Source organism: Hemiscyllium ocellatum, chromosome 10 (assembly GCF_020745735.1).
Source record: "Hemiscyllium ocellatum isolate sHemOce1 chromosome 10, sHemOce1.pat.X.cur, whole genome shotgun sequence".
Taxonomy (NCBI): Eukaryota; Metazoa; Chordata; class Chondrichthyes; order Orectolobiformes; family Hemiscylliidae; genus Hemiscyllium; species Hemiscyllium ocellatum.
The window spans coordinates 93,649,616-93,665,260 of record NC_083410.1 but is presented as its reverse complement, the minus strand read 5'-3'; the positions used below and the strand labels follow the sequence as shown (position 1 = coordinate 93,665,260).

General features: G+C 41.5%; 1 protein-coding gene across 1 annotated transcript in view; it reads right to left on the bottom strand.

Moving 5' to 3' along the window:
• LOC132819582 (metabotropic glutamate receptor 1-like) overlaps window positions 1–15,645 on the bottom strand; it is a 313,439-nt gene that overhangs the window by 14,458 nt on the left and 283,336 nt on the right. Inside the window, exon 9 of the mRNA XM_060831152.1 lies at window positions 11,202–12,132. Within this exon, the coding sequence (XP_060687135.1) occupies window positions 11,202–12,132 (931 nt within the window). The remainder of the gene's footprint in view (window positions 1–11,201; window positions 12,133–15,645) is intronic.

Here is a 15,645-nt window from a genome sequence, read left to right as displayed (position 1 = left end):
TGTGATATCTGCGTACAAATTGGTTGTGGTGATTGTTACATTATGACAGTGTAGTGACCACTATAAAACATTTCTCTCGCTTTAAAGCTAGATGTCCTAAGGTAATGAAAAATATTATATATAAAAATGATTTTGTTCTTCAAGAGCTGTTGCACATAAAACTTTCCGTATTCATTTGGGAATTCTAAGTAGATCATGCATCTGAGGGTGCTCCCATTTGTGCTGTGCATCCCTTGGGCTGCTTCTATTATTGTAGGTTGAAATCTGGGTCACCTTCTGCTACTATAATTGAAACATTTTCTTATTTCTCTTTGTGAAACAGTTTGAAAGGATGAAGAAAACATCAAAATACCTTATTCGTTTGTCGAAATTTTGCTGGTGCTCATAGGTATAGAATTGTCTTCCCTTAGCAGATTTCTTAAAGACTAATATTTTTGTTTAATCACTCTCAGGATGTGGGCTTCACTGGCAAGGACACTGTTTATTGCTTGACATAATTCGCTTTTTCAGCGACTTCAGAAAAGTAGCCAACCATGCGTCAGAGTCACGTATATGCAAAGCTAGGGGAAGATAACAGGGTTCCTCCTCTAAAGCATATCAGCAAGTGCCTGGCTTTATAACAGTTTTACCAACACTTCTACTAGTGCTAACTTTTGATTTAGACTTTTTTCAACCTGAATTCCCATTTGGGGAGTCCAGAACATGGGCACTTTAAAAATTGAACGAGATCATTCTGATGTGATGTCAGGAATCACTTCTTTACATGAAAAGATAGTGCTATTCTTCCTTTTGAAAACACAGCAAGACCTGGCAACAGCAATTTTTGCTTTGTAAAAGTATTCAGGGCCATGGAATAAGGTGGGTAAATGGAGTGACGATACAGAGCAGCCATGATTGCCTTGAATAGTGCAGTTGGTTCAAGGGCTGAATGATTTGCTGCTGCTCGTAAATAAATTCTCAAAATGTTGCAATGAGATTTGCCCTCATTTTCTGGATTGTCAGTCCACACTGTTCTTCCTAATTCTGTAACCCTGTATGACATAGGATGGGTAGGAAGGAAACTCTCATTAGTTGTACAAGATGCTCCCTTGGCTTTTAAAACAAGCTGTTCTGATGGGGCCATCTTCTCATAGATGGGAAAGGAGGGTTTACATGAACATGGTCTTCCAGCATCTGTACGGCATTCTGGAAGTGTGTGTGTGTGTGTGTGTGTGTGTGTGTGTGTGTGTGTGTGTGTGTGTGTGACTAAATTTGCCAAAAGTCCATTTCATGCTGCTGCTGGTAACTAACTTCAACATTTTCCATTTCTAAATCACTCTTTAGCGTCATTCAGATAAGAACAGGCCAAAACATCTTACCACAGTTTTAAGTTGTCTTGTTTGAAATTTTAGTTCTTTTTTGAAAATGTGGATTGATACTTTCATATAAAAAAAACTAATATCAACACGGCAAGAACAGTCATCCCCTCCCATTGAAAAACACCAGAAGTCTGGCAGAACTGGATCAGTTGTCATTCTGCTACTTTTCCCAAGGCCATTAATGAAAGCGGTATGACTGACTTTCATCAGATAAAGGAGGCCATTCAGCTCTTCAAGCCCAATCTGATGTTCAATTAGATCATGACTGATAGTTTTCTTGACTCCATTTACCCACACTGATACAATATCAACTGATACACTTTCCATCAAAAATCTAGCAACTTCACATTTCAACCTTGCTGTTTTGAGGCAGAACAGCTTTTCTGGGGGATGTTAGGGTGCATGGATTGGTGGGAGTGGTGGGGGGCAGGTGTGAAGAAACATCCAGCGTTTCATTCATCCTCTGGTGTTTTTTTAAAAAAAAGTGTTTCCTGAATTTATTTTGCATGGCCCAGTTCCAATTTTAATTTTGTTTGCCCTTTGTTCTATATTGTTCCATCAGAGAAAATAATTTTTCATTTATCTGATTGAATACCTACAATATTTTTAACAGCTGGAGTATATCAACCTTTTCCTTTTAAAAGCAAGGAAATACATGACAAGTTAAAAATGTACAATAGTTACAATACAAAACTCAGAAATTCTCACTCCCCTACATTTCACATGTAGGCTGCAAACTTCAAGCAACCTATCTTCATAATTGAACCCTCTGAGTTAGGGATCAGGAACCTGCTGTTCCTCTGGCACCATTACTTGGTTCTGCGAACTACGCACCGTGATTCATTCAGCTCTGGGGGTGCCAACCCTCCAGGGTTGTTCTGAAGTCTCCAGGAGTTAAAGACTAATCTCCAGGGTATGACTGGGAGTAATCCAGGAGGCATTAAAATGTTTTATGTGCCTTATTCACTTTTGTTGAATTGGTTTAGAAACATAGAAAATAGGGACAGGGGCAGGACATTTTACCCTTTGAGCCTGCTCAGTCATTCAGTACAATCATGGCTGATCAGCCAACTCAATACCCTGTTCCTGTTTTCTCTCTATGCCCTTTGATCCCTTTAGAAATAAGGACTATATCTAACTCCTTCTTGAAAACACTGAAGGTTTGGACCTCAGCCACTTTCTGTGACAGAGAACTCCACAGGCTGACCATTCTCTGGATGAAGACATTTCTCCTCATCTGAGTCCTAAAGGGTCCACTCCATATCCTTAAATTGTGACCCCGGTTCTGAGCTCCCAAGTTTCCGACATGTGTCTGGTCTCCTCCTGTTAGAATTTTATGGGTTTTTACATGACTCCCTTAATTCTTCCAAACCCCCAGTGAACATAATCTCTCTTCGTAGATCAGTCCTGCATTCCAGAAATTAGTCTGGTAAATATTTGCTAAACTCCCCCTGTAGCTGAAACTTTCTTCCTCAGAAAAGGAGACTAACACTGTTTACATTCCCACAGGTGTGATCTTACCAAGGCCGTACAATTGCAGCAAGACTTCCCTAATCCTGCTCGAATCCTCTCACCTTCCTGTTTTTGCCACTAAAGTGGATAACCTCACATTTATCCATATTGTACTTCACCTGACATGCATTTGCCGACTCCACTCAACTTGTCCAAACCACACTGACCCGTCTCTGCATCCACCTTGCTGTCCCACCCACCTTCATATTGTTTGTAAACATGGAGATATTATCTTAATTCTGTCATCTAAATAATTAATATATATTGTGAGTGACGGGTGTCCAGGCTACTGGGGACTGCCTGGCACTCAGAAATAAAACGGTTTGTTCCTACTCTTTCTTGCCTGTCTGCCACCCAGTTTTCTATAAATGGCAGTACACCATCCCCAAACCCATGCCCTTTAATTTTACAAACTAATCTCGTATTAAATGTCTTCTGCAAGTCCAGGTAGGCCACATCCACTGCCCTCCCCTTATCGACTGTATTAGTTACATCCTTGAAAAATTCCAGCATATTTGTTCAGCGTGATTTCCCTTTTGTAAACCAATGCTGACTCTGTCTGATCTTGTTGCTGTTTTCCACATGCTCTGCTATTAAATATTTTAAATGGTCATTAACATTTTCCCCACTACTGATGTCAAACTAGCTGGTCTATAATTCCCTGTTTCCTCTCTACCTCTTTTTAAAATTTTGTTTAGCTATGTTTTAATCCATAAGAATCTAGAATCTGTAGAATCTTGAAACATAACCACTGATATATCCATAATTTCTGAACATATCAATTAAGTATTCTGGGGTGTTGATTATCAGGCTTTGGGGATTTATTATCCTCAAACCCATCAATTTCCCCAACAAAGTTTCCCTATGAATACTGATTTCCTGTGGTCTCCAACATTTGTGGGACACTATATGTGCCATCCTTTGTGAAGATGGAAACAAAATATATATTTAATTGGTTTGCCATCTCTTTGATCCCCTTGATAACTTCAATTTTTTGACTGTAAGGGACCTACATTTGTCTTCACACATCTGTTTTCTCTTTACCTACCTATAGAAGCTTACACAATCAGTTTGGATGTTCTCCACAAGCTTAGTTTCGAAATCTATTTGCCGTCCTCTTCATCAATTCCTTTGTCCTCCTTTGCTGAAGTCCAAACTGCTCCCAGTCCTTAGGTCAGCTGCATTTTTTGGTCAATTTTTATGCATATCCTTGAATCTAATACTGTCCTTAATGTTCTTTGTTGGGTCACCTTTCCCATTGTATTTTTGTCCAGACAGAAATGAACAATCATTGCAGTTCCTCCATTGGCAATCCACCGTCATTCCTTTTAAGCACCATTTCCCAGTTTATCATCGCCAGCTTGGACCTCATTCTACCATAGGTCCCTTTATTTAATTTCCGGACCCAGGTCTCAAAATCAACTCCATCACTCTCCACCTTAATGAAGAATTCTATCATATTATGGTCACTCTTTCCTAAGCAGTCTTGCATAGCTAGACTGCCAATTATTTCTTCTTCATTATGCAATGCAGAGTCCAAAATGATCTGTTTTACAGTTGGTCATCAATGTATTGATCCAGAAAAATAATCTCATGCACACTCCAGGAATTCCTCCTCTATGGCATTGTTACTGATTTGATTAGCCCAATCTACATTCAGATTAAAAGTTACACATAATTAAAGGTGTTCTTTATTATTTTATTATTGTATTACTCCACTGCTTGAGACTCTGATTTCCTGTTTAATGCCTTCATGTTTGTTTGCTTTGACATTAAATAAAATTGAAGATGGGGTAACTGACTGCGCTAGGTTATGCAATGAAACTGAAAATGTGTTGCTGGAAAAGCGCAGCAGGTCAGGCAGCATCCAAGGAATAGGAAATTCGACATTTCGGGCATAAGCCCTTCATCCTGATGTCACACAACACCAGGATTAGAGTCTAATAGGTTTATTTGAAATTACAAGCTTTTGGAGCATTACCCCTTCATCAGGTTAAGTGGGAGAGACGCACACAGACACAGAATTTATAGGCAGAGAGATCAATCTGCAGAGAGGTCAAAAGATCATACAATTGGTGTGATGGAGTGTCGACAAGCCGAATAATAAGCCTTTGCAGGTGATCAAGAGTGACAGACAGTATGAGTAAAGTGTCAACAGCTGATTAACAAGTGAAGGGATGACCTATAATCTGATTAAATGAGGCACAAAGATAATCACAAAAAAACAAAAATATGGTGACTGGAATAACATAATAATTATAAGAGTCGGATGCCGAGGGTCTATCCAAAGTAATAAGTAATCCAAAGCTCTACAAAACTAATTAAGGTAGAGAGATCATAACAATCTATCAAGGTGATAGTATCTAAACAGGACGGGAAACCATTGTACAAGGATCCCCCAGCTTCTGTCAGTACACTTGAGACTTCTTGCAGAAACTCAGCACCCATGGACCACTCAAAACAGGATCATTCGTCATCACAATAGAGATTTCAGCACTCTACATCAGCATCCCCCATGATAACGGCATCGCTGCAATAGCCTCAATATTCAATATCAACAACTGCCAATCTCCAGGCACCATCCTACAACTCATCCGCCTCATCCTCAATCACAACTTCTTCACCTTTGACAACCAGTTCTTCATCCAGACACATCCATGGGGACCATATTTTCACCCCAATATGCCATCATTTTCATGCACAGACTTCTTTGCTGTGCAGGACCTCCAACCAACACTATACACTGGATACATTGATGACATTTTCTTCCTTTGGACTCTTAGTGAGCAATCACTGTATCAACTGCATAGCAATATCAACAAGTTTTATCTCACCATCAGTCTTATCATGGACTACCCTTCAGAATCAATCTCATTCTTGGACACATCCATCTCCATCAAGGATAGACACCTCAGTACCTCACTCCATCTCCATCCCACAGATACCCTCATGATGCTACACTTTTCTAGCTTCCACCCTCAACATGTTATACCATGGACAAGCCCTGCACATACACAGGATTTGCTCAGATCAGGCACACTCTCATAAGAATAGGCTTCAATGCTCAACTCATTGATTGCTAGTTCTGATATGCCACAGCAAAAGCCACAATGACCTCCTCAAAAGACAGATACAGGTCACGAATGATAGAGTCTCCTTCGTCGTTCAGTACTTCCCCAGAGCAGAGAGACTACGCCATGTTCTTCACAGCCTTCAGCATGTCATAGATGATAATGACCATCTTGCCAAGATCATCCCTACATGTCCCTTCAAACAGCCGCTAAACCTGAAACAGACCATTGTTTGCAGCAAACTATCCAACCTTCAGAATAACATCAACCACAACACCACACAACTCTGCCACAGTAACAGCTGCAAGGCATGTCAGATCATCAACATGGATATTACCATCACATGTGGGAACATCACCCACCATGTATTTGGCAGATAGTCATGTGACTTGGCCAATTTTTTTTAGATTAGATTCCCTATGATATGGAAGCAGGCCCATCTGCCTAACAAGTTCACACCAACCCTTAAAAGAGTAACCCACCGAGACCCAGTTCCCTCTGACTAGTGCAGGTAACATGATGAACAATTTAGCATGGCCAAGTCACCTAACCTGCACATCTTTGGACTGTGGGAGGAAACTCATGCAGACACTGGGAGTATGTGCAAACTCCACACAGACAGTCGCCTGAGGCTGGAATTGAACCTGGTCCCTGGCACTGTGAGGCAGCAGTGCTAACCACTGAGCCAGCATGTTACCCTAATGTTGTCTACCTCATATATGCTGCAGGCAAGGATGCTCCAAGGCATGGTATATTGGTGAGACCATACAGATGCAACAACAATGGATGAATGGACAGCAATTATCAGACAGGAATGTTCTCTCCCAGATGGAGAACGCTTCAACTGTCAAGGACATTCAGCCCCCGATCTTCAGATAAACATTCTTCAAGGCAGCCTTCAAGATACACAATAATGTAGAATCGCCAAGCAGAAACTGATAGCCAAGTTCTGTACCCATGAAGACGGCCTCAACCAAGACCTTGGGTCATGTTGCAGCACTTTATTGAATCAATATATCATTTCAGTTGCATGACACTGAAATCTTTTGTTATAAATTCTGTGTCTCTAACCCTGTCTCACCTGATGAAGGAGCAGTGCTCCAAAAGCTAGTACTTCCAAATAAACCCATCAGCCTATAACCTTGTGCTATGTGATTTTTAACTTCATTTACTCAGATTGTAGGTCATCCCTTCACTTGTTATTGACACTTTACTCACACCATCTGACACTCTCAATCACCTGCAGAGACCTGCTATTCAGCCTGTCGACAGTCCACTCATATCATTTGTACAATCTTTTGATCTCTCTGCCCATTGGTCTCTCTGCCTGTACATTCTGTGCCTGTGTGCTTCTCTCTTGCTTCACCCAAAGAAGGGGCATCACTCCAAAAACGTGTGATTTTAAATAAACCTGTTGGACTATAACCTGGTGTTATCTGACTCCTGACCAGTCCAACACCGGCGCCTCCACGTCAGGAAGATGATAATCATTGGGCAGATATTTGACCAATTGGTAAAAGAAACAAACTGGAGATGAAGAGGAGGGATGAAGGTTTCGAATCTGTTCTATGTTAACCATTAGTGGCTTGTGGTTGGGGTAAAGTACTGCCACCAATCCTCATTTCTCTGTACCAAATTAGCACTGGTACAGTGTAAGTCTTATTGAAAAGAAGCACCAGCCATACTTAGCAAGATATAGTTTATTGCAGGACAGCAATGGGCATGAGTTATATTGTCGTCAGGTCGAACTAGTCAGGAGCCAGAGATGATACACCTGTCTTTCTCAGGACCTTATACTGGATTCCTCTTCATCACCCAGCAACTATGTGACATCATCATATTGGGTTGAGCTTCATGCAGCTTTAATATGATATCTTTCAGAACCATTATCTTATAAGACAGAAAACATTGCCTGAATGGGTGATGGTAGCAGATTCAAACTGAAATCTTTCAGAACCATTATCTTGTAGGATAGAAGGTATAGCCTGAATGGGTGATGGTAGCAGATTCAATATTGACTTTCAAAAGGGAATTGGTGAAAAGGTGAAGTTAACAGGGCCATAGGAGAAGAGTAGGGAGTGACACTAATTCGATATCTCTGCTAATAAGCCAACACCATCTTGCTGCACTGAAGGCTTTTTTCTGGTCTGTAAGGTTCTACTTAGTGCTGCCTCCTGCAGCTCAATAGCAGGATGTGTATAGCTAGGTTGGTGCTTAAAGCTATTTTTGAGAGAGACATTGGGTTCTTGAAAGGATGTCTCCTCCTGGGCCACTGACGGTGCTGGAAGACTCTTCCAGTTCTACTATATTAGAAAAGGAACAATCGAAGGAATGCTGGTTGTAATCTTCAAGCCGTGCCAGTGTTATCTGACGCTTGCATCTTTTTTGAGCGAGAAGGGAAATATGACATGGAGTAGGATGGTACTTCTCCTAAGTTTGGGAGATTCCCACATCATTACTTTTCCCCTATTGCTTCTATGTTCTTGTATGGAAGAATGTCCAAGAGTATTCTCCGCAAAGAGCATCAAAAGCCATTGATTTACGACCTGCTCCGAATCCACTTCTTCTTTGCGTTGCGTACAAATTTATTATGTAAGCAAAGAAATTTTTCTCAGGAGGTTACCACCTCAAGCAGAAATACGTGCTGGTGTCAAATCACACTGCAGTTTGTATGATGTGGCAGGAACTGGCCATGTGTCATTATTTAGGTTGATACATTTTAATGAAATGTCAGTTTGCTAAGTCTTTCAGTTGTAAGTTGCAGTTTGTACCTTAGAAGTCATAGAATCGCTATAGTGTGGAAAGAGGCCCTTCGGCGCAACATGTCCACATCAACCCTCTGAACAGGAATCCACCCAGACCCTATTACTCTACATTTACTCTTGACTAATCCACCTAACCTACACATTCCTGAACACAATGGGCAATTTACCTAACCTGCACATTTTTGGATTGTGGGAGGAAACCCACGCAGACACGGGAAGATTGTGCAAACTCGACACAGACAGTTGCCTGAGGCTGGAATCGAACCCAGGTCTCTGGCACTTTGAGGCAGCAGAGCTAACCACTGAGCTACCATGCTGCTCCAAACATCTTAGCCCTGCTGTGGCATGGATTACTCTCTCAATGTTTCCCTTACTCTTGAGAAAGTGCATTTGTCACTTGGAAGTGGCCTGAGTGACTCTCATTTAGGGGAAAGCCCAGAATATGCACATTGCGCCATCTAATAATATAACCGAGGGTGCATGAATACTTCCCCATTGTGATGCATACCAGATATTCATGTCTTCTGTACATCATCTCTCCATTATGTTTTCCAAAGTTGGACTGAGAGAACGGTAGGTAAAGTAAGATCAGATAATGATCAGCAAACGTGCTTTATTTCACAGAGTGTGAAAATACAAGGCTGGTTATGATCACTGTCTTGTAATTTTCTCTATACATGAGAATTAGTGAAAGGACTATTGAGGTCTCTAGGAACTGGACATGGATCACCAGTAAATGTGAATGTCGGTAAAGGTGCAGGTTCAACTGAGGGGAATTTGAGTCAGGCCTTTCCCTTATTCTCATGCACACCATTGGCACTTATTCTGCTCAAATGTTTGAACGTTGTAAAGCACATTCAGAGAAATCTTTCTAACTATGGCATGAAAGCGTTAATAGCAGACTGTGTCACTCTGCTGAAAACTGTGTGTGTGCATATGACACTTGCTGCATGTGGCCCACAGTGGGAAACTGGGGACAATTCTGAAAGTTGACAAGTTGTATTTGAGTATCAGGCAATGACTTGTTCACAGTTAAAGAACTGAAAAGGGGAGAAAATTAACTGGCTAAAAATTGAAACAGTGTCAAAGAAGAAAGATGCAGCTTGTCACAATGCTGGAGAAAATGATTGTGGAAGAGATAGAAATGGTTAAAGCTGATTGGGAGGCAATGGTGTAAATGTTATTAATTCAAAATAGATTTCAAGAGAAAGAAATGAGAAGTTCGTTCACAGAGGGGTTGCAGGAGCATGGATCACTTTGCCACAGGGAATAGTTAGGTTAGAGATCATTAATCAGACAAATTTAAAATTGAGCACCTTACTTGGGATATTGAAAAGACATCAGTGGTGGTAAGGTTTTGAGTTTCATAGGGACACAGATGCTAGAGATACATACAAATGCGGTGTTTTCCCAATGGCACTGGGACCACATTGAAGTTTGTTTGCACTGTAAAATTCTACTGAATTTGTCATAAGGCATTTAGCATGTTTATCTTCATTGCTCAGACGTTTGAGTATAGTTGGGGTGTCATGTTCAGGTTATACAGGACATTGTTGAGGCCTCATCTGGAGTATTGTGTCCAGTTCTGATCGCCATGTCATATTAAGATACAATGGGTTCAGAAAAGATTTACCTGGATGTTGTTGGGATTGGAGGGTTGAATTTATAAGGAGAGGCTGAATTGGCTGGGTCTTTTTTCACTGGAGCATAGGAAGTTAAGGGGTGACCTTATAGAAGTTCATAAAATCACGAAGGCTAAAGATAAGGTGGATGGCAGGTCTTTTCCCTCAGGTTGGGGATTTCATGACTCATGGGGTGGGGGAGTTGTATTTCTAAGGTGAGAGGAGAAAGATTACTAAAAGAAATGAGGAGCAACTCTTTTTAAGAAAATGGCTTGCATGTGAAATGAACTTCCAGAAGAAGCAGTGGATGTGGGTACAGTTACAACATTTAAAAGGCATTTGACTAAGTCCATGAATAAGAAAGGTTTGTGCCAACTGCAGGCAGGTGGGATTAATTTATTTGGGGATTATGATTGGCATGGACTGGTTGAACCAAAAGGCCTGTTTCTGTGCTGTCCAACTTTATGACTCTATTTACGTTTTGAGGTGTGGACCAAACTTGCTCCTCAGTGGGCATTAAGGACTATGGTCATATGAGTAGGTAGGAGAAATGGGCTCCCATAGTTGAAGACAATGGTAAAGAACTGGGTTTTTAAAACAAGCTGTAAGTTTTAGACAATTGCTTAAATGCCAATTTCCTAACTTGGCATGATGGGATTTGACCTCTCAACTTCTAGAATGACCAATCCAGAACAATAATCACTTACAGTGCCGTACATTCATTGAAGCTCCAGAGCAGAAGGCTACCCAAAGAGGTTACACATGGCAAGGGATGGTTGCGTGTATGAAATGTATGGCCCTCTCAATTCTCAATCATAAGATTCCACATGGCACTTACCGGGCACAGAACGGTTCGTACCTGGAGCTGCTTACCTTGCATTACCAGACACAGTTTTCTTCCTCTTAAACATATCAAGCAGGCTGTTAGATCTGCAGGCGGCTTTCCCATCGCCCACATGCATGCGCACGACATCAGAGGTGGTGAAGGCGCTACGGACATTGCGCTCTGGCTTGGCGATGATGATGTAGATCTTTGGAGTAAACATGCAACCCAGAGCCACTGTCACACTTAAGCTGACCGAGAAACTGGTGGTGATAATTTTGTAGTTGCTGCCAAAGTAGATGGGGACAAAGGCCAGCCATATGATGCAGGTTGTGTACATGGTGAAGGCTATGTATTTGGCTTCATTGAAATTTGCAGGAACGTTCCTTGTCTTGAAGGCGTAGTAGGTGCAACTCATGATGAGAAGCCCGTTGTACCCTAGAGGGGCTACAACACCCAGGTTGCTTGTGTTGCAGATTAGGAAAACCTCATTGATGCTGGGGTAGGAGAGGACAGGGGTAGGGGGTTCGAGGATCAACAGTGTGACTACTATGGTCAACTGGACGCTGATCAAGATGGAAGCGATCACCAACTGAGCCCAAGCACTCATGAACCTTGGCTTGCGAGTGCAGATCTTCTTTTTGCTGCCAGCCAGGATCCTAGCAATACGGTTGGTTTTAGTCACTAAGGCAGAATAACACATGGCAGCAGCGAGCCCAACCAGGATCCTCTGAAAGTAGCAGGAGGCCAAGGTTGGCTTAGCCAGCAACGTGAATGGACAGATGTAGCCCAGGAAGATGCCAGCCAGGATGATGTAACAGAGCTCGCGGCTCGAAGACTTGACTACCGGAGTGTCCCTGTACAACACGAAGATAAGGGTAACAAACATGGTGGCTAGGATCCCTAAACAGGAGAAGACAACAGCGATAGCAGACTCCACGTCACTCCAGCTCAAGTGCTTCACATCAATCCTCTTGCAACCTGTGGAAAAGTAGGAAAAAAATGGTTCAGAAAATGAGTAGTTTGGTTGTCAGGCCCTCATGTATCTCTTTATGAGGCTTAGTGTCAAAGTCTACTTGATAATGCTCTTGGGAAGTGATTTGTGATGGTTACTCAAGGGCAAATGTACTATAGACTTATAGGTACTAAAGATATGTAAATGCAAAGATATGTAAATGTCATTGGTTCATACAAACTATATTGGTGGTTTGTAAAATGGAATGGTTGATATTTTCTTTCATGCTGGAAAGCTAAGAAAAATGCCCACTTCTAGTAGAACCAGAAATTAATCAAATTAATGGAAGGTAGGACTTTGAATTATTTCCTGACAGCAAGATTGGAGCAATAGCAGCCAATTGTAATCCATGGGTTATGAATAAGTAACAAGCTACCTGATCTTTGTAAATATTGAAGTTCACTACCCTACTCGTATACGCTTTCCCAGAAAATAGCTGAATGATAAGTGAGAAAAGTTTTCCAAAGTTTCCCAGTTTTCCAGTCAAGCCCAGGAATGTATGGATTACATTTTACATTAGCAGAGCAAAAGGAAATTCTATTGGGCAAATGAGGCACAAAATAAATCGCTGGCGACAAACTTTTTCATGATTGAAGTTGCATCATGGTGTTGCCATTTGGCTGCCTGTAGTTTGCTCAGGAGTTCTACTTTAAATAGCTTAATATTTTAGTGGGATTTGTGAATAGTTATCGCCCAATCACTTGTTGGCAAATCCCATGCAATGCAAGTTGGGCGGGTGAGGTCAGAGACCAGATATTTTGATGTTTGATCCTGCCAAAGACTGGGCTCAGTATGTGGAAAGACTGAGTTATTTTTCCAGTTAAATGACATTGGTGCAGATGAAAAGCAAGGAGTAATTCCCCTGATAGCTTGTGGACCTGCAGCTTTTTGACTAGGTTAAGATAATTGGCAGAGGCATGTGACTTTAGTTTAACCCTTTATGAGATGCTGAGAGACTGTTGGATATATGGGATTAATGAAGTAACCAACTGGACTGAAAGAAGGTACAACACAGGCTTTATCATTGCAAAACATAGCAAGTGAATAGAAATAGATCTCCTCGTCAGTCCAACTGAACCAACTATGGGGACACCACTTGAGTGAAGACAACTACATAGCCCCACTCAGGACATATACTGAATAGAGAGATTCTAGGTCAGCTTGGAGCAATACTCTAAAACAAAGCCAAGCCTGGGCAAAGTGATTAAAATTTTCTTCAGAATCTGGGCCGGCAAGTCATTGTCATTACTGCTGGTATGCAGACTCGAGACAGTGAGAGACCAAAATTGAGTAAGAGAACTCATAGACAGGTATCAAGGGGATATATCCAGGTACACACCCTGGAAGGTCCACCGACATCTGTTTTGGAACAGTTAAATTGCTTAGCAACATCCAAATTAGAGCCAGTCAAAATAAATGTTTGGTTCAGTGGTCGTCCAGTTCCAATGGAGGTCGATACTGGCATGGCTGTTTCGGTGATCACAGAACCAGTCTTCAACAAAATTCACTCTGGACTCCAACGTTTAAGTTTGCGGAAGATGTCAGTTAGACCGAGAACATATACTGGGGACTTTCTTTACAGATCAAGGGTACAACTTTGGTTTCTGTCTCTTATGTGAAACAGCTGGTTCAATTACCATTGATTGTAGTAAAATGTTTGGGTCAAAGCTTGATGAGTCACAACTGGTTGAGAAAAAAATCACCCAGATTTGCTCAGCAATTTTTGATGAGAAAATGGCTGCCTGTGTGAAGTCCTTATTAAATACCTGAATGTTTTTCAGGAAGGTCTAGAGACAATCAAAGGACTCAAGGCTGCCTTGCATGTTGACCAGGAAGCAATTCCATGATTCTGCAAGGCCTGCCCAGTGCCATTAGCCTTACAGGCAAAAGTAGAGGCAGAAATCAGAAGGCTGGAACACGACAGAATCATCAAACCAATCCAGTTTGCAGAATGGGCAGCACCAATCATACCAATTGTAAAGCCTGACGGGTCGATTCGACTTTGTGGGGATTTGAAACAAATGATAAACCGCTTTTCTCAGCTCGATAAATATTCCATCCCTTGCATAGAAAATTTTATATGCAAAACTGGCAGGGTAGCTGTCCTTCATGAAGCTGATCCATATGTACTTGCAGTTGCGGTTTGATGAGGATTCCCAGAAGTATGCTACAATTAATACCCAAAAGAATTTGTACCAATATATGAGACTGCCATTTGGGGTGTTGTCAGCTTATGCAATTTTTCAGCGGACAATGGAGACCATTTTCCAACATCTACCCCAGGTCACCATTTGTCTATGATGTCCTAATAACAGGGAAGACCAATAAGGAGCACTTATATAATTTGGACATAGTCCTTAGACATTTCTCCCTTATGCCTTAGAAAGGTTCTAGGCATCCCAAGCTGCTTTGAAACACTGTACAATGACCCACAGTGATGGCAGGGAGGGTTTTTCTGGATTTTGACCCAACAGTAAAGTAGGAGTGATATTGTTCCAAGTCAGAATGGTGTATGACGTAACTTGGAGGGGAACTTTCAGATGGTGGCACTTCCATGCATCTGCTGCTCCAGCCCTTCTAGATGGTAGACGATGCCAGTTTAAGTGCTGTCAAAGGAATCTTGGTATGTTACTGTAGTGCATCTTGTAGATGGTACACCCTACTGCTACTGTACAATGGTGTACAAGGGAGGAAATATTGATAATGGTAGATGTGATCCCTGTCAAATGGGCTGCTTTGTCCTGGATGGGAGTCAAGCTTCTTGAGTGTTGATGGAGCTGCGCCCATCCAGGCAAGTGAGAAGTATACCTGACTTGTGTATTTTGACTGGCTTTGTTGGAATAATGGGCGAGTTGCTCACAGCAGAATTTCTAGCCTCTAACTTGCTTTTGTAGCCAGAGTTTGTATGTGGCAAATTCATTTCAGTTTCTGGCCAATAGTATCTCCCGGGATGTTGATTTTCATTAATAATGCACTATTCTAGGTTAGGCCTTCTGCTGGTCTCCATTGTTCAATTCAGAATATTTCAATCTGATCAGTACACTATTTTTTACCTTGTTCAGACAATTCCCACAAGGCCAGTGGAGGACTCTGTGCCCTCAGCCACAGCAACATTCAGTGCAAAGTTTTATGAAAATAAATGGACAAGGGTAAAATAAATGGAGGCTGCTGTTCACTCATCAGTTAAAGTATGTCCTGGCTCATTGTGCACTGAACTATTGAGGACATTAAAGAAATTGGAAGGAGACTCCTCCAGTATGTGACAAGAATGTTCCCGATATTAGTCAGCCTTTATATGAAATGAGGCCAGTTTCATCCAGGACAGCAACGGAAGTTGCTACAACTGATCTCCCTACATCAGATGGTGAGAGAAATATGACTTAATTGCTTCCTGCTGATCCTTGCAAAACAGGGTGAAAATATTATATGAGGATAGGTTCGGACTTTATGTATTGCTGTTAATGGTGAAAAGACTATGG